Raw genomic sequence first — 26,954 nt, 5'->3', positions numbered from 1 at the left:
ATGGGGAAGCGGAACGGGATTGACACTGGGCAGGGAGGTGCTAGGAAAAAGCGATTAGAAAAACGGCCCTTGGCAACTGCAAAAGCTGATGAGAGTGAAGGGGGGACTGGCGAGGAAATTATCGATCGTATAGAGAATATTATCACCGACTGTGAGGTATTGCTGTCATCACCCACTCCAGCCCCCACTCCCTCGCCAGCTGGAATTCCCCATATTAAATCCCTCCCTGCCACGGCTGGATATGGAAACAGCCCAAATCTATTCAAACTTGCTTCCAAGAAATCTAAATCATCTGCAGCTTCAGCTGAGCATAACATAGCTCTACCCAGTGCTCTGGTTTATGCATGGTCCGTCCTGCCCAACAGACAATGGCGGTTTGGAGGAGATCCACTGCGCAATCGTTTTGCTGCCCTTGCCACGCCGGCTGAGGATTCGTATATAGAAATGCATTCTGTGGTCCCCACTCACGCACCCACATTGTCCACTACTCCAAGCCCAGACATCATGCAGGAAGTAGGAGACAATAGTAGAGGTAGTGCACCTTTGATCCACGACCTCTCTGACTGAAATAGCATCATTGAGAAATAGCATTGAGGCCTTAACCTCACTAGTCCTCAAACTCTACCAAAGAATAGATCGCATCAACGAACCGCATCCAAAGCCAGTAGCTTTACCATGTTCTCGTTCCACTCAGGCTGGTCCCGTTGAGAGGCAGAATGTTTTAAATGAGAACCAAAATGGCCGAAACACGCTGCCTATGGACTTAGATGTACACCGCTCCCAGACTACTAAGGTAGCCATTAGTGCCCCACCTGGGCAATGCAGACCCTCTGAAGTGCAAGACAAGGGAAATGTGGTTCCAACACGGGTTAAGGTAGCACCTAGCACATCATCTAGATTAGCTTCTCAGACCCTCAGCAGGGCATTTGCACAACATAAAGCCCCTGAGGCACCACAGGTATCCCAGATACTCAACCACAAGCAAGGTATTCCCCCACCAATCCCAATTTTTCTGACTAATGTTCCTAAAATCAATTTCAACTGCCTTAGACATGAGAGCGGGGATGTCTTAAAAAAATAAAACCATACATTGGCTGAGACACGTCAGCGGATGCAGTTCCATGATAAGGGAGGACATCATCTATGCCAAGAGGTTCACTGTGGCTCATAGCCCTGTGGATGCAGTTGAATTAACATTAATTTCAAACCAACTAGTGCACGATCTAATTGTCTTAGAAGTAAGATCTCATTCCCATGCATCAACAAAGATGAGGCTGAGGCTGACTGTCCCCCCCGGTTCAAATGCAAGCGCGAGCAAAGCACCGGCTTCCCTGACTTCAACACTCTCACAGATTGATTGACTTATTCTTTCACCTCCCAGTCTAGCAATGAATAGCCGTAGTATGGTCCACACGATGTCCATAGCCCCTTCCCATTTACACTCTGAGGGTTGTTACCAAGTGTTACCCTCTCCCCAGGCTCGGGTATAATTCCTCTCATGGAACCTGGCAGGTATTAGTCAAAAGTGCAACTGCCCGCATTGGTTGGATCTGGTTTTTCGCCAGGAAATATGCCTACTTAAGGAAACCTGGTCCCAGACTCCCATACATATTCCCGGGTTTAAGTCCTTTTTCAAACCAACAGTATCTGCCAAAGCGGGTCGGGCATCAGGGGTGCTACTTATTTTGGTAAATCTTTCCCTGAACTGTGAAACAAAAGAGCTGGTTACTAATAATCCGGACATTTTGGGGATAAGGTTAGCAAATGGGAATGGACAGACTGTTGATATGTATAACGTATATGCTAGGAGTACCAGAGGTGGCAGTTTGCCGACCCTTCTTGCCTTGGATAACCTATTGGGAGACAGGAATGCCAGTTATCCGCCGATAATCGGTGGCGATTTTAATGTTACATTCGAACCCCTTGATTGGGTCGAGTCCTTTGACGTGTCCGAAGAGGATAAAGTTTGGAGGGTACCTTTGTTGGAATGACCTCCAATCACGCTGCCCTCCAACTGAATGCAATCTCCCTGGAACACAGGCTAAGGGCCACTAATGGTCGAACCAACTCCGACTGAAGCGGTGGAATGACCTTCATGGGAACAAATGGGTCAAGTCAGATTGACTCTATATTAGTGGATCTGACCCCGTGGCCCCAAGTTCAGGACATGCTCATACACCAGGCCTGTGACAGTGATCATAATTCTCTTCACTTATCCATGAGTCATCTATGGGGGAGTATTCGGCAGGTTTCAACGGCCCCACTATGCACGAGGGAGCGGAGCGCCACAAATGATAAGCGTCAACTAAAATGCAAAAGATGAATGAAGTTCTAGTCGAGCATCTAGTGACATTAGAATCAGCAAGTAGCGATCCACACTCTACGGATACCTGCAGTGTCCTCCACCAAGCTTTTTTCGAGCAATTGGCTGCCTTCTTTTACATCCCCCTCACAAAGACTAGATCCTCGTGGGGTAGTCGCCATGGAGTGAATCCCTGGTACAATAAAGACTGCAGGCTTGCGAGAGCGAGACTGACCACAGCTATCAAAAACAGGGACCAAGCAAGCATCCGTGATTGGAGACGGGCCTACAAACAGGCACAGGGTAACGCCAAAAAACAATGGGACGAAGGGAGATGGGAAGAGCTCGAGGAGGCTATCGGTCATCCCGACCCTCAACAATGCTGGTCGCTAGTGGCCAAGACAAATTGTGACCGCTCCCCCGGCCCCCCCCCCCGGCCAACAACATTACATCATTAGCATGGTACAATCATTTTAATGAGCTATATTCCATAGGTAACACTACCGATAGTTTTCGGATGCCCCCCAGCTTGGCTGCCCAATGAAGCATAATTGTATCTACCAGGAAAGAGATTATGAGTTCCTTAGATGCCATTATACCCGCTAAAGCCTCAGACCCAGATGGCATCCCAGGCGATCTCTTCCACACTGACAAGGCGAATTGGGCAACTTATTTTATGAACTTGGCCAACGATATTGCCGGAGGAGGAAAGATTCCGGATTCGTGGAAGGGGACCGAAATGATCCCAATTTTTTAACAAGCATTGGCATTGCCAATAGGTCTCGCCTTTGGGACCTTATAAGTGTTTGACCATGCAACAGTTGCATAACTAAATACTTATAAGATCCCAAAAGCGAGACCTATTGGCTATGCCGAGCGGCCGTGTGGCCGCAAAAGTGAAAGTGATCGCGATCAAACATCAAAGCGGCCCTGCAGCCGCGAAAGTAAAAATAATCACGGTAAAGCGCGCGCCCGCGCACATGCACTGTAGCTCTAGGCTGGCCTGGTAGCACTTTTTGGAGCCCTGTCAATAAGTCTCGCCAGACCAGCGCATGTGCTGGGTCAGGCGAGACCTAAAAAGGGGACCGGTCTAAGCCCTCCAACTACCGCCCATTTAGCTTGATAGACTGCACTCAAAAGGTCTTCTGTAGCACGCTCTTAACTAAAACCCAAACCTGGATGGAAGAGAAGAACATCCTCTCTCCTTTACAGGCGGGCTTTAGGAGGAAGGCCAGTACTATTGACCAGCCTTTTCGCCTTCTCTTGCTATATTGAAAGGTGGTTGTGTTGGGGAAGGCAGCCTATTTCTTGCCTTTGTAGATCTCAAAACTGCCTTCGACCTTGTCCCCAGAGACATACTTTGGCAAACCCTCATGAATATGGGAATGCCCCTTGAAATTCCAGAACCTTTGGTCAGGTTGCATGACAATAATTTTGCACGTGTGAGGTGGGGCAATCAGGAGCAACTTACCGATCCAATTAAGATCCGGCGTGGGGTACGCCAAGTGTGCGTTTTGGCCCCTACCCTTTTTTCCCTTTATGTCAACCAGATTGTCGACCTTTTATGTTCAACTCCGGCTGATGCTCCTTCATTGGCGAACCAGAAAATAGCTACTTTGCTGTTCGCTGATGATACCCTTTTAGTATCTAAAACTCCTATGGGTCTCCAGAAGCTCCTGGACCAATTTAAGGTCTTATGCGACGCGAGGGGCTTGGTTATTAACACCTCCAAAACCAAGTTGATGATAATGAACCCTCATAAATCTTTTAAACGGAACTTGGTCTTAGATAACGTTCCATTAGAGAGGGTTAGCTCCTTTGAAAATTTGGGCATAGTGTTGTCTGATAGCATGACTTGAAATAATCAGTTGAAAACAGCGTCCCTAAAATTCTCTCAGCTATGAGGGGCATTGCGGCGCGAGATTTGTTTATCATATACTAAGCCCGTAGCCGCAGCCCTTAAACTTTATAGCTCAAAGGTTGTGGGTAGTGTGCTCTACGGGGCAGAACTGTGGGGTTTAGTGGATGTAAGGAAATTAACAACAGTTGAAAACACGTTTCTTAGGAATTATGTAGCCCTTCCCCAAAGCACCCCCCTCCTTCCGCTGAAACTGGACCTGGAAGTCAGGTCTATACACGACCAAGCGAATCTGCGCCCCTTGCTTTTTTGGTATAGGCTGGTCACTACTCCCGGCCTGGCCCCCTATGTTGCTGCTTTTAACGAAGTGTCTGCCCTAGACAGGAACAAAAAGAATTGGGTGGATAAAATATGTCAACACTGTTCGGGCAGCAATTGGCCTCCCAAGCGAGTCTGTTAGCCCCCCATCACTGTATTCAATGGACCTGTTAAAGCGTCAATATTGGCTATGGGTAGAGCAGACCACCTACTCGAGGATTCGTCCCGGTTGCCTAACCGATGTTTTTTTAGACATAAAATCCCCTAAACATCTTGAGAAATATTTTGATATCATCATCGAGCCTGGGGACAGGAAATTGTATACACAGTTTAGGTTCGACGGTTTACCTATCAATGCTTTTATCAATCTTTGGTCAAATAGCACCAGCCAGCCTAAAGGGATGTCCATCCTGCCCAGACCCAGACAAAACTGAATGCCATGTTTTTTTTGCATGCCCAGCTTATGACAGACCAAGAAAGAACTGGTTGGTTCCACTATGCAGACAGTTGGGGACTCATAGCCACCTTGACGCCCTACGGATTTTAAGATCAGATACAAGCCCATCCTTTGTACGTGCTGTTGCAAAATTCCTTGGCCGGTTTTGGGCCATTAAGCGAAGGCTCCTGTCTACTCTTCCTTGTGCTAGGGACTAGCTGCAGTAAAAATCCTATGACTTGAGGGTGCTTTAATTCCCAGGATCCTGTTTTTAATTTCCTTTTCAAAAGCTTTTATCAAAATCTTTCACCACCTTTTAAATTTATAAAGGCAACAGGGTCTCTATTGAAAGTTTTAGAGAGTAAACTGGGGTGATCGTTAGACAATTAACGCACTTGCACTGTATCCTTACTTTATCTATTCTACTTGGTTTAAAATGACTACACACATACCAAATGATGTATCTTAGTGATCTCTGTGTTTACAAATTACATTACGAGATACTTGACTATTAGAACCTGGTGTATTAAACAGCTATTTTCATCTGTGTTAACTGTATCGTGGGTTCCACTGTCAAGGAAGAATATGTGTGTATCTTTTATGGTTTCATAACCGAAATAAAGATTTTTAATGAAGCGCACTGTTAGTACAGCAATCGACTACGAGCACTCTCCGAATGCAGCATACGCAGAGTGAGCGGAGTAGAGCAACTGGCACATAGTTTACGTAGTTTCCAAAACAATGGCCAGAATTTGTCAGGGTCTTGCAAACCTCCAACCGGAAACCTGCCTCCTGCAGACGTGGAACCGGTTCAGACCCTCATCCATGAAGAAGAGTGCAGCGCGCGCTGTAGGCCTGCCAACGCGAACTCCCCTTCAAACATCTGGATATATAAAGGTTAAACAAACCCTGAGAGAAAGGTCAGGGGAAAAAGACACCTCCGCTTCCACACATAAGCAAACGGCCGCCATTGTCCCGGCTGAGCTCCGAAAGTGAAAGTGGGTGTGCCCACTGAATGTAAGCAAGGCACGTTGTGGTGCCTAACAGGACAAGCACTGGCAAAGCCAACAAGTACAAATGCGTCTCACTCTCGGCGTAGCCAGCGATTTAACTGACGCTCGGTAAACAAATGGGAGGGGTTGGGGGAGTGTGGCCGAGAGCAGGGACGCGCAGCGTTTAACTTGTGGGAGCGAGCGCGATAATTGCTAACAGATGGTGCCCCTCGCTCCCGCAAGGGAAATGCCAAATGTGCACGTGTTGTAATAGAAAGAAAAGCAAAATGTGCACGTTTTTGGCCAAAAAGCTGATCAATTCCAAAAGGTCCCCTCCTAAGCAACGCATGCGCGTTGCGTAGGCGAGACCTAAAAAAAGATATCAGTGCCTTGCCATTGGGACTTCATAGAATTCCCTGGGGCCCATATCTCCATGGGGCAGAAGCCTCTGGGGCACCGTGGTGTGCTTCACCCACTCCCTGTGCTTGGGTCTGGGGAAGCAAGGAGCATACCGCCATCACCGCCCACACCCACAGAAATGAGTGGGATACTGGAAGCTGCCGACTCCCTTGTGGGCACACAAAGAGCTGCGCCAGCTGAGCGGCTCAAGAATTTTAAAATGTCAGGTGCCTCAGTGGGGACACTGGCACCGACATTTTAAAAGTCTGCACCTGAGAGTGTGTTTGAAACTCCACAACAATAAAAGCATTTTTTGCAGCATGAGGCGGGGTATCATCCACAAGTCCCTGCTAGGCCACTGCAGAATGCCTCATAGGCCCTAGTAGTGGGGCCTTGAAATCTGCACATACATCTGGCAGTGCCCACATCAGGCAGTGGCAACACCAGAGATAGAATTGTGCTCTAGAAGCCCATATTGCCAGGTTTGAAGCCGCTCTAAGTCTCACAAGCGGTAGAACCGCAGAGAGGTGTGTCATGTTCGTTAGCGCTCCTGTTGCTAAGATTGTTATTCTAAGCGCCTCAGGGAGCAGATACCATTATTGTTGGATCCGAGGCTGCCTTTCTATTGAAATTCTTTCACCGTAGCACTTTGTAATGAATGTCACATGAAGATAGTTCCATTCATAGTGGTTTTAATGGTGATTCACTGGATTCTCATTGACATACATCTGCTTTTCTTATGGTGGCGACACCCTGTTGAAGCCAGTAGGGCTAACCTTTGATAACTGCATCCTCTCATATTAGTCCAAGTATATGGGGGATTGTCCTTTTTTAATTCAGGGTTTGCTATGGTTGTGAGCTGCTTAGAGACTATACCCATATGTAACTGCACATGCATTTTGTCTATACGTGTTCATTATTGCATAGTGTTGTTTAGAGTGTGTGTAATATGTTACTTTTCCGTTATATGATTGAAAGAACTGAAAAGACAATGATTTATTGGGCATTGTTTGTTGCATGCCTGCAGACATGGGTACAAGCTCTCACCACCTCCCCCAAGTAGGTTTTGGGCTGCTGTGCCCTTCCAGCCTGAGAGACTCAAATGTTACAGCAGGGTCATTGGATTCCAGTGGCTGGAAGGTTGCAGACTTAAACTTGAAAAGGAGTCACATGTTTCCCGACTAATTATCCAACCATGTAGGAGTTAGGAATACGGGCCAGGTAGGGATGGTTCAGTGTAATGCGCAGGTAATCAAGAAGTTGAAAAAGGTCAAGAAGGATGCCCTGAGTGGAGAGATAATGCATAGGGTATTTAGAGTAACATACATGATGGGTGGGAGTCTTAAGAGGTCATATGAGCAGCCAGCAAGCTGTTTTCATCTGGCCCTTCTCTTGGTGTGGTAGGGCAAGCCAGGCACTGACAGGCAGGGCACAATGGCAACACTGAAAGGCACGTGGTTTAGTAGAATAGTGATACAATAAATGAGTTACTTAGGAGAGGATAAACTGTAGTGTTTGCAACCGTTGTAAACCCCGCCCCCACAATGATGCAACCTATGAAAGGACAATATTATTTATTACATATAAGAGCTGTGATGTCACAAGACCTGGACTGTACACACTGTTGTTCTGTAAGAAATACTTCTTAGTTTGTTCTGCATTGCCCATTGACTGCCCCATGTCAATTCATTGCAATTTGAATGGAGATATGGGACAGTCATAGGACAACGCATAACAAGCTAACATGCATTTCTTATAGTCCAGGGTTTGTGACATGACAGCTCTTAAATGTAAAAAAGGATGCCACCCCTTCATAAGGTGCATCATGGCAGGGGCCACGTTAACATGGTTTGTATTCTGAAGCTCCCAGTGTGGTTACACACTCGGGGGAGGGGCAGGGTGGGGGGTAGTAAACTCCGGAATGCGGCCAAAAGGAGTTGTGTATATAAATAAATAAATAAAACAAATTACATTGAGATCTGCAACGCCGATTTGGCGTTGCAGCACGCGCAATGTAATTAGTTGTATTTATTTATTTATATATACAACTCCGTTCAGCCGCATTCTGGGGTTTACTTCCCCCACCCTGCCCCTCCCCTGCTCCGCCCCGCCCCACTGCCTCACCACACTCCCTCGAGGAGCCGCCACTTTGTAATCTGGTTTTATCGCTGTCCTTGTGTATTGCCTCAATAATTCTATTCAGACTTTATGTGTTGGAGCACGTTCAGCCGGCGCTGTCAGTGTGTTTATTTTGCTATTTATTATGGAATACTTTGAGGAACCAACTGTGCCACGGAGGAGGACGCTTTATATCATTGAATTCGAGGGAAAATAGTCCTGATCTGCCAATTTTGAGGTTTTTCTGTCCGGCATTTTTGTTCTTTTCTGGCATAATGACCACACGTGGTGGCTGGCTCCAGGAGACGATATTTTAGGTTTTCGCAAGACATGGCCTGAAGGCGTGGAATTTCTTACTCCGTGACGGCCAGTCAGGGGGGGAGTCGACAGAGGACGGAATAGATCAAATAAAATAAATAAATACATTCAGTTCTGTCATCTGTCAACTCCTCCCCCCCTGCTCCGCTGCACTTACCTGCACGGGCCACGACTGTTCTCACTTCAATATCACTTTTATCTACAGAGACACAGTCTGGGTTTCAATCATCATGAACTGTGGTTGTTCCTGGCTGGTGGTGGCATTTCTCTCACATTCTGTTGGTGTCAGAGACACACAATGGTGACATTCAAGGGCATCCGCAAATCTTATATGCAAGAAACATGGAGTCCTCCTCTGCCTTCTCCCAACACACCAGATATTCTGGCATTATCTCGCTGCAAGGTATCTTCCAGGTTCATGGGTTTATGTGGCCCCCAGTCAGGTTCGTTGCATATTCCCTCCTAGACAGGATCCAGCTGTATTCTACCAATGTGGCAATGCCCATCCACATGGACCTCACTTATGGGGCATGTCCATTCTTTTCTGCTCCCTGCTGCTGATGGGGCGGCTGATAAATGAGACCTCTTTGATGATGCACTACAAAGTGACCTCTGACATCTTTGGTGGGTTCATGCACAGCTTCAATTTGCTGCCAGAGAGCGGTCTGAGAGGATCGGCTGGTTAGATGGATGGGGTGAAGACAAAGTTGCCACCAAGATCACACTGCAGCAAGCAGTCCAGAGTAGCTGCACACAGTGACTGTAACATCTTAATGAATAGGCGACTATATTACTCATAGTGTGAATATGAGATACCCGAACTACGTAAAAACCAATTGGGCAATAACAAAACATGGTGATGGGAGCACAGTCATTATTCCTGATAGTAAAGCACTTTATACATATGTCAGAACCGCTAGGATTGATAACCGCGCCTTGTAGTCTAAAGGTATACCATCCTTTAAAAACTAAAACTACACTATAGAAACCCCAAGGAAGATATCATAAAAAACGAATGAAAATCTAAATATGTTTGTTTGTTTACAATGCCTTAATATCATATGTGGACATGCCACGTCACATGTCATCAGTATTCACATTGCAGAATACATTAACAACTTTAAATATTTTATTTTTTCTGCAGGGTGTTCCTGCTGTTGCTGATTATGACCTTTACTACAATTTGCTGTCCAAGTTCTCCAATCTGCTGTCGCTCCTTTGCTATGGTGAATGTCTTTGCTTGTTTTTACCGAAGCATCATTCCTCTCCAAGATGTTGGCACTGTAAGTAATGGTGACCTTTGTATGCATTGTTTTTCAATTTACTTCCAACTGTTTTCGAAGTTGTAGCATAATATTCTTTACATACGCACTTGTTTAAATGTTAGACCACTTATCTTAGTTCCTTCTCAACATTGAAGCCTTTAAATTCACATATCATTCTCAGTTTTGATTTGGCAAAATTTAGAGCAGTCACCAAATTTGACCACTATCAACTATATATCCTGAAAAATGTTCTCCTTGTAAGAAAGAGGAGTATTACTTGGAAAATAATAACACTTATTGATGGGGTGAACCCTCAAAGTCCGTAACTTAACCTGAGCTCAACCTCCTAATAGCTATAGGACATAGTAGATAGGCTTACTGGGGGCAATGTGTAAAGTATATATGTAGTGTCAAAACAGTAATAAAGTTAAAACACAAAGCAATACAAATTCCAAACTGGATTATAGAAAAAGAGTACAACTTATTAAACAATATGACACTGTTGGACATGGCCCTTCCTGCAGATTCACCCCCAAACGTTCTGCCTTCCTCCTCCCTTTTTTCGGACCCTGTTGTTGTTGTCTTTAGGACTCTGGGCACTTTACCACTGCTAACCACTGCTTAAGTGCATGTGCTCTCCCCCTAAAATCTGGCGACATTGGCTTATCCACAATTGGCATACTTAATTGCTTATAAGTCGCTTACTAAAGTGCACTATATGTGCCCAGGGCCTGTAAATTAAATGCTGCTCGTGGACCTGCAGCACTGATGGTGCCACCCATGGCTCAGGCCTGCTAATGCAGAGCCTGTGTGTGCAGCTGTAAACTGCCATTTTTACCTGGCACATTAACCTACTTGCCAGGCCCAAACCTTCTCTTTCATTGCATACAAGTCACCCCCAAGTTAGGGCCTAGGTAGCCCTATGGGCAGGGTGCAGTGTATTTTAAAGGTAGGACATACACTTTTGAGTCTTACATGTCCTGATAGTAAAAAACTGCACAAAAAAAATTCACTACCACAAGGCCAATCTCTCCCATTGGTTGTCATTGAAATTGCCTCATAAAAATCTTTTAAGGGCGCGTGTCCAAGATGGCCGAGGTGTAAGATGTACACCTCGGAGCTCCGCCGGCCTGCAGGTCCAAATTCATCCCTCTGCCAGGTGTTGGCACCTGGTCACGGCTCAAGAGACTTCCCGAAGAAGACTGGTGGCCGGGAGGGCACCTGGGGGCTGTGACATCAACAGAACATGGGCATAGGCGGCCCCGGTGGCCTGAGCGGTTGCCGCTAACGGAGCGCGCCAGGCCTGGTCCTGAGGCCACTCGCAAGAAGGTGAGCGGCGGCCTGAACTGTGTAGCTGCGGGCCACAGCTGGGTGGCCTAGTGAGATGGAGCTGGCACCCCGCAGAGGATTTTAAGGGCGGTGAGTGCGACGCCGGGGTGCGGGGCTGCCTGCTGAGCAGAGAGACTTGCGGGAGACCGGACCCCCCCCCCGCCCTCCATTTGCCTACTAATTGCTGTTGGATCGCCCTTGGGGGTGTGAGGAGATCCTGGAGTGAGGCGGTACTGCCGGACGGAGCGTCCCCAGCTCCACAATAGCTTTGCCTGGGGCTGTTGGGACTGCAGGTGCTACCTCGGCTTAGAGGCGAGGGAACAGATAATGGGCCTGCTGCAGCCCGCGATCGCAGACCGTCCCGCCTCAATTTACCATGCGACTGCGCAGCCCTTGGTCTCCCTTCTTTCTACTCGGGCTTGCTGTGATGCCCGGTGCTGCACAAACGACCGGCCCCAACCCCCTATTCTTTGTTGCCCCCGTTGGGGAGGAGTATGACCTGATCCTTGGAGAAACACTAAGCAGGAACAGGAGAGGTCTACTCAGGCCGAGTGGTGGCACCACATTGCGACGCAGGGAATAGCACACTTTTGTGAGACACCGGGTGATGGTCCTTACCCTGCAGGCGATTCTCAGTATCCCTGGGACCAGAATGGATTCCCTGTCTCTCTGGGGGCCACTGCGTTGGAGCTGGAGGCGAGGGCCTTGAATTGCGGCCTTCTGTGGTGCACGTGTGGTGGGCCGGCCCACACCCTCCCTCTGGCCGCCTGAAACTGGTAGGGGTGGCCCAGGGCTGAGCAACCTTGAGACCTACATACCAGAGTGAGACGGCTGACTCGCAGAAGGGGCACCGCATTAGTGTAAAAGATGTCCACACACCGTCAACCCAAAAAAGACCCCTCAGTAAAGGACATGTTCGCCCGGTAGAATTTAAAAAAGGCTGATGCCATACGGGACTCGGACTCCACTAACCCAGGCCTTCATTGACCGTTTGTTCACCATCTTTTGCGAGGACTTTGCAGAACTTTAGCGCGACATTGCCACGGATATCAAGGGTCTTTGACAAGAGGTTGCCGCCCTTGACCAGAGGCTGGACTCAGTGGAACAGAATCACGATGCCCGTGAAGAGGAATTGGAGGGTCATCGCCGGGAACTCCGCGAGCTACGCGATCAGAACGCAGAGCTGCAGTATCAGGTCGAAGACTTGGAGAACCGATCTCGACGCTTCAATATACGGATTTAGGGTGTGCCGGACCATCTTGGGAGATCTGGAGGCCTTTGTTATCCGTCTGTTTAACCTTGGCGCGGACTGACCTTGGCAAATGTAGACCGCAGAACCTCTCATGGCTGAGGCGCCTGGCTGCCGTCAAATTGATGCTCTAACCTAAACTGCTTTATGTGATTAAAGCCACTAGTGCGGGTTCTGGACATGTTACAGGCTCTAATTTGGGATTTCATATGCGAAGGTAAAATGCGAGAATATACAGACCATGAGCTTACCTCACCCTAGCGGAGGGTGGTCTGGGGGTCCCGAACTTATGCAAATACTACCAAGCAGCCCAACTGCGCTATATGGTAGAATAGTCCCGCACACTTACCGAAAAGCATTGGTGCTTTATAGACCAGGCCGGTAAACAACATTTATGACAAAACTTTTTTCCCGCATGGAATCACAACGCTGTCGTAACGACGACGCGTTGTGATTCCGCATACCATTACTACGCAAGTCGGAACAACGACTTGCAGGGGGGGGGGGGGAGTGTTGGATTTAAAATCCAACACCTTCTCTAGTGTCCGCACAGACTGGAGTTGGAATAGTAAATTATACTATTCCAACATCCAGCGCCCCCCCTCCGCAAGTCGTTGTTCCGACTTGCGGAGTAATGGTATTCGGAATCACTATTAACGACCGCGTTGTGATTCCATGCGGGAAAAAAGACTGCGGGACAAAGACCTATATTCACCAGGCCATAGCTGGGACACAAATTTGGAAGGTGTGGTGGCTATCTAAACCACATAGGCCCTCGAGCGTATATGTCTCCCCAGTCACACATTCGACACTAGGGGTTTGGCGCAAGGTGCAGTGGAAACATAATCTCTCCACTCCGATTTCCCCGCAGACCCGATTAATAGGTAACCCGGATTTTCCCCCGGCGATGGATGGCGCGGCTTACATAGCATGGCAGGAAGCTAACTGTAAAAGGGTGGGGGACTTGTTTGACTCTGAGGGTCTCATGGAGTTTGCTACTCTACAGACCAATTACCCGCTCCCGAACTCGGCAAAATGCCAATCTTTAGCAGTCGCACACTGGGTCACTAGACAGTGGATTCAACCACATGCGGGCAGACCACTGCTACCCTTTGAGAAATGGCTCGTCACGAGGAGCTCTGACAAGAAACTGCTTTCTGACATCTACGCATTTCTGACACAACCTGCGGGCCCCCTATATTCTCCTGTTAGGGCCAGATGGGAGGGGGAATGCGAGTACTTCTTCTCTGACAAGGAATGGAGTGACATCCTCCATCGTGCCCGTGCATCCGCCCTCAACACCACCAGCAATAAAATGCTCCTCAAAATAGACCATTATTGGTACCTCACAACAGCAAGAGTGGCTACTTGGGACCCCAGGAAGGACAGACTGTGTTGGCAAAAGTGTGGACAACGGGGACGCTTACTCATCTCTTGTGGCTGTGCCCCAACATTGGCTCATACTGGTCGGAAATACTGGATGCGGTTGACACCATGTTTAACATGGACAGACCCAGACTCCCCACTTTTATACTGCTAGGACTCCCTAACCCACTCATTGTGCCGCTGAAGTCCCCCAGGGGTAAAGCTATTACCCTCACGTTGGGAGCGGCAAAGCAACTCCAGCTGGCTAGGTGGGGAACTGACAGGATTCCCACACATCCAGATCGGCTGTACAAAATCGGGCATATCATGGGAATGGAGAAACTCACAGCAGTGGCCATGCAGCAACTACCATGGCTTGATAAGAATTTGCAGCCGTTCATAGCATACTTGGCGGATGAATTGCGCAAATTAACATGCCCCCAGTGGCTGCGAATCCTACGTTTAACACAAACGGAACCCAACACGCACCATCAGGCCGCTTCCACCTCCTAGCACTACCAACATTTCAGGAGGGGAGTGCTCACCTTCCCCCCCCTCCCTTCCTCTCTTAATATTTTAATTTGTGTCAATATTGTTCTAAGCCTTTGCATTCTTCTTTTTTTTCTTTTCTTGTATACCTACTGAATACGCAACCAAATGGTTAACCGGCAACCTCTAGATGTAGGCGGTTTGTGTTGTAAGGTTTCTCATCAAATCAATTAATTCAAATTGAAAAAATATTTCAAGTGTAATTTCCGATTGGGAAAAGATTGACATTTAGAGTTCGGTATCTCTGGAAGTCAGAAAATGTCACTTTTAGAAAGTTGTTTTTCACCAGAGTACCCTATCTGATATTCATTTAAATAAAACTCTACTTAAAAAAAAAATACATAATTTAATTGTCGTAACCGTATTTAAGTTTTAAAGTGTCAATCGTACATTAAATCATTGTATCTATGCACTGTACATCTTCTTAAGACATATATCCAAACAAAGAGCTAGAGAGGGAATTTTTGCTCCACTCTTATTCCCCAGGGGTAGTCAAATAAACAACAAAAGAGTGAAGCCGAGTTGACAAAAGGCTAGAAGGTGGAATCACTCATGTTTTTTTAGAAGGGTCCTCACTCACCAACCTCCTCACTCACCAACCTAGTTGGTGACATGCTTCCTCATAGGACCCCCACCAGAGAGGCTGAATACCTCCCCGGTGTGCTACGATGCCTGATTACAGCAGAGCAGGATTGTGTGAGTGTTGGATGCAAGTGCTGGTGTAGTGAGTGGTGTTAAAATAGCCTATACTCCTTAAAACATTTTTTAATGATAGGGTAGTATGACTAGAGTAAATAAATTGTGCATAGTGAACGTTCTAACTGATTCAATTGGTCAGTTACATTCGTATTTATAAAACATTAGGTCGACATGTTTCAGCCTCGGTATGCAAGTGGCGAGGCTTTCCTCAGGACCGTGGACCATTGCGGTATGTGCACGCTAAGGCGCATCCTGACCTATGGCCCAAATTAGAACCGGATTACTCACGGTTCTCACAATAAGTCGCCTTCAGTGCTTCTGAAAGCACAACCAATATGTAAGGAGAGGTGGAATTACTGCATGGGTCCTGGCGGGGGACGTAGACTACACAACACTGGTGTTTTCAAGTCAACCGTCGGCTACGCCTATGTGATGCCCGTCTCCAGAACCCATAGCTCTGAGACGTGTTCTCAGTTCAAATCTAAGTACCGGAGGCCATAGGTCAGGATGCGCCTTAGCGTGCGCATACCGCCATGGTCCACGGGTTCTGCTGTGGCGCTTGCTCACAGAGACTCTACGTGATGGGGTATTCTGGGAAGTGCTCAGAGAAGCCATTGTGGGCTTCTTGGGCATGAAGTGGTTGTCCACAAATAATAGAGGTGTGGAATGGGATACGCTGAAGGTAGTCACTCGCAGAGAATGCTTATCCAGATTAGGGGGCACAAGGAGACGTTTAGAGTGAGGATTGATCACTGCCGAAGACAGGCTGACCAAACTGCAACACGAGTGGCAGACATTAGAAGCAGATCGCAATTCTATTTTACGGGTACAGCGACGAGTCGGGGGATACGGGATAGACTAGACTGCTTTGATAGGTGTGAGTATCCTCAGTTATTCCATAAAGGGGACAATAGGTCTGGGAGATTACTAGCGTGGTTACTGAAGCGGGACCTGACACTCAAACTTCCAGATGGAACCACGGCCACCACACAGGCAGAGGTCAACTCAGTGCTGTTTAGCCACGATATACCCAGAGACCCCAGTGGCCACACCACCTGAGCGTGGGGAGTACCTGGCCGAAGTGCACCTGCCCCGCCTTACTGAGGAACAGGCGGTGGACATGGAGGCAGCGATCCATTTTGAGGAATTACGGGAGGCTCTATAATACATGGCTCGTTCTAAATCTTTGGGCCTGGATGGGATCTCTGTGGAATTCTATCAGACATAGGCTGATTTACTACTCCCACACCTAGTGGACATCTTGTAGGAGGCAAAGCAGGTGGGAAGTCTACCGCAATCTATGAGAGCGGCACAGATCGCCATGCTCCCAAAGCCGGGCAGAGACACGCACAATCCAGGCTCATACAGACCGTTGCCAATGTTGGGTGTCGGTGCCAAATTACTTGCCAAGGTTTTGTCTATGCGTCTGGGTAGGGTGGTAACCCACCTGGTTCATGAAGACCAATGCGGGTTCTTACCGGGAAGAGGAACGCATATGAACTTACGATGCTTGTTGCATGTCCTACACTCAGTAGTCGACACTGAACTCCGGGCTGCAGTAGTCACCCTAGATATCGAGAAAGCATTTAACACGCTGCAGTGGGAATATTTATGGGAAGTTCTGAGGAGAATGGGATTAGGCAAGGCATACATGTCATGGGTTAGACTACTTTACCATCAGCCAAGAGCTCGAGTGCGGAATGGAAACCTGACATTTGAGGCGATGAATATTGAAAGGGGCACACGGCAGGGTTGCCCCCTATCTCCACTTCTTTTCGCCCTTGCGATGGAACCCCTAGCAATCTGACTGAGAAGGGACATGGTCCAGTGGGGCATAGTCATTGATGGCCGCACCCACGTACTTTCCTTGTATTTAGATGATGCACTCCTGGACGTCCACCAGTCGGAAGAGGCAATTCCAGCACTTATAGAGATATTGACTTCCTTTGGATCAGCGTCAGACCTTCACATTAACCATCGGAAATCACCTATCTTCTCCCTGGCGGCCCTTGCGCGAGGAGATACACTAGACCTCCCCGAGGTGGGGTCTAGCTGGGAAAGTGGCCATTTTCGATACCTGGGTATACAGGTAGCCCACCAGCCGGAAGCTCAATATGCATTGAATATGGGTAGGGTCATAACAGGCCTGCAAGAGTCAATTCAATTCTGGAATAAGCTCCCTCTCTTTGTAATTAGAAGGGTGGCCATGGCAAGAATGGTGATGATCCCCGCTGTCTGTATATACTGCAGAATTCCTTCTGCAGCATAGCGAAGGCCACATTTGATACTCTAAACAGTCTCCTAATCTCATTGGTGTGGGCCGGGAGAGGCAATAGAGTGCAGGAGTGGGGTGTGGCAGAATAGTGTTGTCTAAGGGCAGTGCAAGTGGATTGGAATGCAGAGGGAGACCTAATAGAATGGGGACACATGCTGGAGGGAATGTCGCTAGCGATAGATCTATACCAAAAGAAGATCGAATCTGCATGAATCCATAAACACGCACCACCTGTACCAAGCACAGGAAATGGGAATAGCCCTCGAACCCAAATATAAAGCACAGTATTTCAGTCGCCCATAAAGGCTAAGCCCTAGATGAACTAAATACCTTACACATGGGTCTGGTTCCGCCACCAGTCGCTGCCAAGGTTCCTCCGTTCCATTGTTCTTCATCCTATCATTTGTCTTTTATGTTTTTACTTGTTGGCTATACACATTGATCCATTGGGTATGAGAAGGGCTTGTCAAACACCATAAACAGTTCTATTGGCTGTGACATGCGGGCAGAATAATGGATCTGCAAGCAACATTTTGTTCACAATGGTCTGTCTACAACGCACTGTAACATGTATACGATGGATATGCGATGTGAGTCCGGCGCAATGACATTAATAAAGAAAGGGGTTTTGAACAATCAGTTCCATAAGGTGTAAAGCTCATACTAATCCATATTTGGAAGGGATGTTTAGAACATTGTAAAAATTGCCTGCAAAATATATTTTTATTCCAAGAAAAGATAAGCTCCACCAAATGCCTCTTAACTGCCACCAACTCGATAGAGGAAAACAGAATGAAACGCCTCATCGGCCGCCATCATCGCCATTCCACTGTGACACGTTCCTTTGTACATTCTGCAAAGTAATTGACACAAGCATACTCCTTCATGCCTCGCCCTTTTATGTTTGAATCCCGTTTGGTCGAACATTGTATTTCTACATATACAATTGGAAACATACCTCTAACTTCAATACCCAAATTGAGAGAGCATGTTTACATAATTACATGCTAATAACCTCGTTTTCTTCACATATGGCTTCCTCTGTTAGCTCAATAATTATGCCCAAGCACAGAAAGCTGCAACTCATCAACACTTACTCCTCCCGAAGATCCACAGTATCCTTAACATGAAATGACTTCCCTACCGATGCCCGCTAAACACGTAGGGGCAGATTTACAAGCCCCCTGCGCCACACTACGTCACTTTTCGTGACGTACTGGTGGCGCAGGGGGCTCCTCCATATTTGCAAGGAGAGGAAAAGCCGCCCTGCGTGACTTTTCCTCTCCTCGTAAATATGGCCCCTTCACACGCAGCACTGTGCGTTGAAGGGGCGTTCCATGGGTGTTGCTGTGGGTGTTCCCACGCAACACCCATGGAACAAGACACATCTCCAGATTTACGAGAAATCGTAAATCAGGAGATGCGTGTGAATGCTACGCCAACCTAGAGGCGAGGCATTCTACAGCACGAGGAAAGAGGAAAAAGCCTCTTGTGATTGTTTTTGTGCAGGAAGGTGTCCCTTCCTGCACAAAAACAATCTTCCCACGACGCAGGCATCCTTGCACCATGGTGCAAGGGTGCCTGCGCCGGCTCATGGCTGCAATTTATGCACCAGCGCAGGGGAAAGACAGAGATGCGACATATTCTTGTAAATATGTCGCATCTCTGTGATTTCCAAACTAACGCAGCACGGCGCAGCAAAATGACTTGCTGCACCGTGCTGCGTTACTTTGTTGTAAATCTGCCCCTCCTCTCGCAGCCATTACCCTCTCAATATGCCTCCACCCTGGATCCTTTCAATCTATACTGTGCTGCTGTCTATCTGCTACCCTCTCTCCCATCTTCTGTTCTATCTGCTGTCAATTGTGTACAGATCTTGGTTACTTTGCCAATACGTTTACACTATTTGTCACATATATAAGTGCACACATATAAAGCTCCTGTGGTCATCTAGTTCTAGGCTAAAGTAAGGTTGTAATTAGGCCAGACAAACCGTTTATTATACAGGCCCTATCTCATGTCATTTCATGTTTCCCGAAATTCCCTCAAATTACGCTGTTATGCCAAACTAGCTTCAGGAAAAATGGATTTTTAGACAATAGTTTTTCTTGTACTCGAGTACTGTTGGTGCATCTCACCGACTGATCCCTAACCAAGGAATCAGATAACTCACAGGTCCGTGCGAGAGTCTTCAGAGAGGCAACATAACTTCCCACCCGTTCAACTGGCCCTTGAACTCTGGCGAAAAATCTTTGTCGTTCTAGGACTACATTGATATGGGGACCAATATACCTCTCTAACATAGTCATTGACATCTCATAGACGGATGTATGACATTACAACGCATACATTTACATTGCAGTACATTACATCGCGGTTTTTACAACGCAAGTCGTTACAACGACTTACGTTGGAGGGCGCTGGACTTAGGAGTAGTATAATTTACTATTCCAACTCCAGTCTACGTACAGTAGGGAAGGTGTTGGATAGTAAATTATACTATTCCTTGTCCTAGAGCGCCATCTAGCGCAAGTCGTTGTAACGACTTGCGTTGTAAAAACCGCGATGTAATGGCATCGCGATGTAATCCCCGCGTTGTAAACGATGTTTCCCCTCATAGACATCTGCAGGCTCTCCATCACCATTACCAACTGGAATTAAATCCATGCTGTCGTACATGTTTCTCCCTTCCACACCCAAATTGTGCAGAAGTATGGCTTATTTTCTAAAAGCAGAACATTTTTCTCCACCAATAGCCACAATATAAGAATCAAAAAGATTTCTCTCCCCATCTCTTCCATGGAAGAACTGGATCTCCTTTTTCTGATAAGAATGCAGGAGGGTGAGACACACTAGTCGTAGTTGCCATGATGATATATGCAAAATACTTTGTTTGTAATAAATATTAGAAGATGTGCTCAAAATTGACCACAAATGTAACTTGCTAAATATAAGCACACGCAACAGCATGAAGCGTGGTCTCAACTCAATGAAAACAGTATAATGCCTTTCTTAAAACGTCAATCGTCTCCTGTCACAAAGTAAGTAGGAAAACAGAATGTGGGTGTTCCAAGACTCAAGAGTTATAAGTAAAAATAATATAATGTCCCTTCCAACTCTCACCGTATGAGCCAGGATCCTACAAATGCCAGACTATAACAGAGTCCTTCAGCATTTAGATTTATTTCTAAAAGACAAAGTGATACATTAGGCTCAGGATACTGTAATAGGTTTTGTTGGTTCTACTGTATGTTTTCTATTTGTTGATGCATATTAGTGCTTTAAATGTCCATACTAATGTTTGCTGTATTTGATATGCTGCCACGCGAATCAAGCTTAGTATAATAACTTAATTTTAGCTTCCAATTTCAAATTCCTCGTCATTTACAGAATGTTTTCACATTTTCAATGTTACCTTATCTTTTGAAGTGAATATGTAGTCATTATTCTGCTAATATTATTAAATTGTTTACAAAGTTGTGGACTCCCTGATCAGGTCTGACAAACCGCCGGGGGGTCCATGGATTCGACGTTAAGAACCACTGCCCTAGGCAGTTTGAAGCCAGACTCAGGAAAGGGAAAAGGTTAGACAAAAGGGACATCGTCCACCCAAGGGCTGGCACCGGGTATAACAACAGCACTGTCAGAACCTCACATCAGAACACTCCTCGACCTGTGGTAGATTCAGAAAAAGGACTGCCCTGTTATTCATAGAAGGAAGACTGGAATTGTTTGCCTTGAAACGAGGATCCCCAGAAGTGCCTCCAGCAGTCAGTTGGCTTACCTTCTGTTCGAGCTACAGCGACACCACAAGTTTCCAGAGGCCTTCCCAGAAAATGTCCAGCTAACCAGCACCAACTGCACCTGCAGGAGCCTTGCTGCGGGCCTCTGTTGGAGTGAGTCCAGATCCCCAAGATGTGCTCCCGAGGTCCTGAACTCTTGGCTGGTATCATACTGTACTCAACCTGCTTCAGAATTGACCACCCCCCTGTGAAAATCCTAAAGTGTATGGCTTGTCGACACCGCGACTGGACTCATCACATCGGCAATGATCGCCAAGTCTTTTGCCAGCGTGAAGTTTCGATAGTGAGCTGCTTTTCGCGCCAAACAGCTCCCGCCTGCATCTCCCTCCAACACGAAGCACCGGAGATGACCTTCTCCTCAAGCAGACAAATATTTCTTCAGGGTCCCCACCAATGCGAAGCTCCAGCTGAAGCTCCTTGCGTGGACTTGGGCTTCAAGAAGGTAACTCTACACCTTGATGAGCCTAGTCCCTGTATCCGACCCCTGCTCCACCACAGTTGGCCTGAACGTGTGACTTTGACCTGGTGCAGCGCGACTGGATAACCGCGAGAGGCACTTGTGCTACTTGCTGCTATTTTTTACCTGAAACTTCAAAAATTCTTAACTCTGAGTTTGCTTATTGGATTTTTGTTGTTTTGCTGTCAGTTTTTTTTTATTTACTTAATTTTTCTAAATTGGTTTGTGATTATCCTAGCGTTGTGTTTTCACTTCATATCGGTTTGTGTTGCATAAATACTTCACACATTTCCTCTAAGTTAAGCCTCCCTGCTTTTTGCCTAGCTACCAGGGGATAAATACAGGTTTAATGAATGACTTTTGTGGTTCTGCCCGACAATGTGGTGTTTATTTCTTGAGTGGGGCTCTTTCCCCTCTCAATTAATAACCCAATTTCTTATAACAAAACATACCCAGATAAAGTAATCATACTGTGTACATGGTTATCTCATGATTAATCTAAAAACCAAGATCATATGTCAAATAACCAGTGAGGTCATGTATATGCCACTTTCGATGTAATCATAAACATTGCATTTTGTGAGTGAGTGATGGTTTACATAGTTTGTGTGAGAGTTCCTAATTATAGAGCTAACCATCACTGGTGAGTTGCCACGCTTTTATGTTTTAATCCATAATTGTATGTTTCTTGTGGTTTGTAAGAGAATTTCTGACTTTTTTAGATGTATTTAAAAATATACATTAAGGTGTTGTAACACAAACTAGCTACAGCTACACTATAAATGTTTTTTAATCAAATAGCACTTATATTAGAGCTGTGTTCTATTTCAGCATATTTGGCGTTTTAAATGTGAAGAAAGTTTAATTTTTTTCTTTATTTTTCTGAGCAGGTAAATTTTATCCCGGCTATCAGAATGGCAAATGGCTCCTTTGTGACCGAATTCATCCTCGTGGGGTTTTCTTTGGCCACTGAATGGCAGCTGCTGCTTTCTCTTCTTTTTCTGGCCATCTACCTGATAACTGTAAGTGGAAATGTTGTCATTGTCTATCTTGTGTGCACAGATTACCGCCTGCACACCCCCATGTACTTCTTCCTGGCCAACCTCTCGCTTTTAGAGATCATGCTGACGTCTGTCATTGTGCCCCGGATGCTTGGAAACCTGCTGGTCGGGAGGAAATCCGTTTCCTTCGCAGGCTGCGTTTCACAGTCCTATTTCTACTTTTCTCTCGGCGTAGCAGAGGTCTTCCTGCTCGGGGTGATGTCTTTGGACCGCTATGTGGCCATTTGCAACCCGCTGCGCTACAGCATTATCATGAGAAACCAGGTATGCCTGCAGCTGGCCCTGGGCTCCTGGGCGCTCTCCTTCCTGACGTTCATCGGACCTGCACTAATAGTGTCCAGTTTGCCCTACTGCGGCCCCAATGTCTTGAACCACTTCTTCTGCGACAACGTGACGCTCTTCAAGCTTGCCTGCACCGACACCAGGAAGCTTGAGCTCATGGACTTCATCATCGCCTCCACTGTGGTCTTCAGTTCTCTGTTCTTGACTATTGTTTCTTACGTCTACATCATATCCACCATCCTGAGGATCCCCTCGGCCCACGGGCGGCAGAAGGCCTTCTCCACCTGCACCTCCCATATCACGGTGGTGTCCATCTTCTATGGGAGCACCTTGTTCATGTATGTGAGGCCCGCCCAGTCCTCCCTGGACATGAAGAAGGTGGTGGCACTAATGACTGCCGTGGTAACTCCGTTCCTCAACCCCTTCATCTACTGCCTCAGAAACGAGAAGGTCAAAGAGTCCTTACGAGAGACACTACTCAAAAGCCAGGGGGTTTCTGAGAAATTCAAATGTCTAACTTGGAATTCAAAGGACAGATCAGAAAGGCATCAAGAAAATGAAAAGCGTGGTAATCATGTGCCTTAATGCGGCTGCGGGTTTTGTGAAGCAAACATCTTTATGGACTGATTCGCAAAGCTGTTTGTAGGTGTGTGTTTGATTCACATGCCAATATCTTACTTGACAAGCGAAAGAAAGTTTTGAAATCAAAGAAAATAATTGTTGCACTTGCTAAAGGATGTACTCACACAAAGATGTTCATGTGAACAAATCTCCCCTAGTGGGAGCTGAAGAGGCATTCGAGCGTAAGAACATCGCGAAAGGTTAGGAACACCCACAAACCTACACACTTCCATGCATTCAGAAACTCCTTTCTTGGCCGTTTCTGCCCTGGAAACAGTCATAGATTTATTCCTCACAAATAAAGGAGTGAAGCCTTTTGCAGGGTATGAAAGAAGAGGGAGCAACCTCAACATTGATGGGAGTCCGAGGGAATGATTTTGTTTTTTGTGAGGGTAATATTTTTGTTGTTGTTATCTTTTCTTGTGAAAGTGTAACTTAAGAACCGAATTCTCCAAACGTGTTCAGGATTATTCCTGGACAGCTGAGACTGGTGCAGATTTCCAGATGTTACCTGGAAAAAATTGGAAATCACCTGCGCCCATTCTTAAAATCAGGCCTCTGACGTCTAATTAGAAAATACATGACGGGAGACGTGCGAGCGCGCGAATCAAGATGGCCGCCACCCGGTGAGCTCCTCCGCGTTTTCGCCCGTTTTTAAAGAAAAAATGACGAAAGTCTGTCAGAATTTCATGTAAAAAGAGGTCGCTGCTGCAAAAATAGGCTTACCTGCACTGGGAAGTGGTTTCAAGCCTATTTGGTCGTGGGAAGTGGTGATTCTGGCTCCCTGGTTCCTGCTCCGAGCTCTGCATTGAGGTACTGCCTGGTTAGTCTGTCAGGGGGGCGGAGCATACTTCAGGAAAGGGCCTGGCTTGGGCCTAGCCACACCCCTAGTCCAGTTTAGCTGCTGCACCAGTCTTTTTGAGGATTGCTTTGCATTTTTTTGCTCTTTTTATTCATAAACTGTTCTTTTTTCTTCAAATTTCATTATTTATTCTCAAAAATGGATAATAAAAATCCTCTCAACAATAAAAGAAGACAGCAGATTTCACCTCGTCCAATAAAATCAAAAGTAGTGGAGTCATCTGAACCTTCGCTTTCTTTAATTTTAGAGGAAATTCAGGCTCTTCGTGCTAATACAGAAACTATTGCGACTGAAATTAAAAATGTTCGAAAAGAAATGGCGAGTATGTCAATGAAAATATCAGATAACTCAATTAAAATACAGGATAATAAAGTTAAAGTCGACGCTTTTACTCCACTGGTGGCGAAAATATCACCTCTGTGCTCACATCTTTTGGACATGGAAAATCGCAATAGACAATACAACCTTCGCATATTTAATTTACCAGAAGAGGTTGAGGGAACTAACTGTCGACTATACTTAGAGAACTTAATTCCTGGTCTTTTAAATATCAAATTTCCGGAAAAATGTGAAATTGATAAGGCTCATAGAATTCCTTCACGTCGCAATCCTCAACATACCAAGCCTAGACAAATGATATTTAAAGTTCTTTGTTACCATCATTTGGTTCTGATCAGAAAAGCAGCTAGAGAAATTCCTGCATTGATGGTCAATGGTCACAAAATCTTTATTCATCAAGATTTTGCTAAAGAAACTGTTGCAATACGCAAGGGATTTACTGATCTTCGCCCACAAATAAGAAGCCTTGGATACCAATACGGCCTTTTTGACCCTTCAACAATGCGCATTTGGAAAGATAATTTTTCAAAATCCTTCCAGCGTCCTGAAGATCTGCGACTTTTTCTAGATCAACAATTACAGCAAGCTATGGACACTCACGGCCCTACCACTTGATTTTTTCCTGTATGATCTTCTTTGACAGATTTATATAACTCATAATATTTTGGGCTCCAGCGGTTCCGGCCATGCTTGTAGAGCGTGTGCGCGTTTCAATGTTCATATTTATGTATTTTGTTTGTCTTTTTTACTATGTTTTATTTCTTCCTTTCCCTTTTGTGTGTTCTGGAGCTACTTTCTTCTTAACATTTGTGTCTTTTTCTGACTTTCCTCTTTCTACCCCTTTTCTCTTTTTATTATGTTATGGCTAATATTAAAGTAGTGTCATTGAATGTTAAAGGTTTACGCCATCCTGTGAAACGTACAAAAATGTTGGATTATTTGGGTTGTTGCAAAGCTGACTTTTGTTTTTTTACAAGAAACTCATATAGATGATAAAATCTTAGATTATATGAAGAAAAAATGTGTTGACAATATTGTTTCTTCTCCTGCTAATGGCAAGAAAAATGGTGTAGCTATATTATTTGCAAAAAAATCGCATTGCCAAATTTTGAGCAAAATTACAGATATGGATGGGAGATATTTAATTGTTAAGGTTAAAGTTCATGATTCAAACTTATTTCTATTAAATGTTTATGGCCCTACTGCAGATGACCCTGTTTTTTTGACTAATCTTTCAACTGAGGTTGTAAAAATTGGTAATGTACCTTTAATTGTTGCAGGTGATTTTAATGTCATATCTGATCCTTTATTAGATGGATTATCTCCTACTAAATTCCATCCCCCTAAGGTTTATTTTGCTTTTAAAACATTTCTTCAAACCACTAAGTTAGTTGATATTTGGCGTCTACACTTCCCTACAGAAAAAAACTTTACTTTTTTTTTCTAACCCACACAGTTCTCATTCTGGGATCGATTACATATTAGTCACAAAACAGCTGATTAACTCTGTTAGTACCCCTAAGATTGGCAACATTAACGTCTCTGATCATGCTATGGTTTCTTGTATTCTAAATTTAAATTCAACCTTTACTAACCAGCCTAGATGGAGAATGAATTCTGATATAGCTCTTAATGAGCATAATAAACCAAAGCTCCTCTCTGCCATTCATGATTTTTTTCAGTTTAATCCTGAAGGTACTACTTCATTGGTTAATAGATGGGATGCGTTTAAAGCTTATATTAGAGGGGTTACTATTTCTATTATGGCTCACGAAAATAAGACCTTTAATGCCAATATTAAAAAGCTAGAAAAGCAAATAGCGGAATATGAACGACTTTTTATTAAGTTTAATGATCCTCAATATAGAGTTAAGTTGCAAAAGCTTCGATATGAATTTAATACAATTCTTAGTAAAAGAGCTGGCATTCAGATTTCTAAAGCCAAAGCTAAATTTAGTTTTAATGCAAATAGATCTGGAAGACTGTTAGCGAATTACATACGTATCAAAAAAGACAAAACTCAAATCATCTCTATTCACGGATCCAATGGTAATATT

At 45.6% G+C, this 26,954-nt stretch overlaps 1 protein-coding gene across 1 annotated transcript; it reads left to right on the top strand.

The window, feature by feature from the left end:
- Positions 1–25,895, top strand: LOC146869197 (olfactory receptor 6M1-like). The gene is made up of 2 exons (XM_085632473.1): positions 1–156; positions 22,623–25,895. Exons 1-2 carry the CDS (start codon positions 1–3, stop codon positions 23,658–23,660), a joined length of 1,194 nt encoding a protein of 397 aa, XP_085488599.1. The 3' UTR covers positions 23,661–25,895.
- The last annotated feature ends 1,059 nt before the right edge of the window (positions 25,896–26,954 follow it).

This window comes from Triturus cristatus, chromosome 1_1, assembly GCF_964204655.1.
Source record: "Triturus cristatus chromosome 1_1, aTriCri1.1, whole genome shotgun sequence".
In the NCBI taxonomy this organism is placed as follows: domain Eukaryota; kingdom Metazoa; phylum Chordata; class Amphibia; order Caudata; family Salamandridae; genus Triturus; species Triturus cristatus.
Note: the sequence above shows the minus strand (reverse complement) of the source record. Positions and strands in the feature narration are given on the sequence as shown.

Coding starts and splice junctions, on each gene's coding strand:
- LOC146869197 (XM_085632473.1), top strand. CDS start 1: ATGGGGAAGCGGAACGGGATTGACACTGGGCAGGGAGGTGCTAGGAAA. Junction 157..22,622: donor ATATTATCACCGACTGTGAG/GTATTGCTGTCA, acceptor TTTTCTGAGCAG/GTAAATTTTATCCCGGCTAT.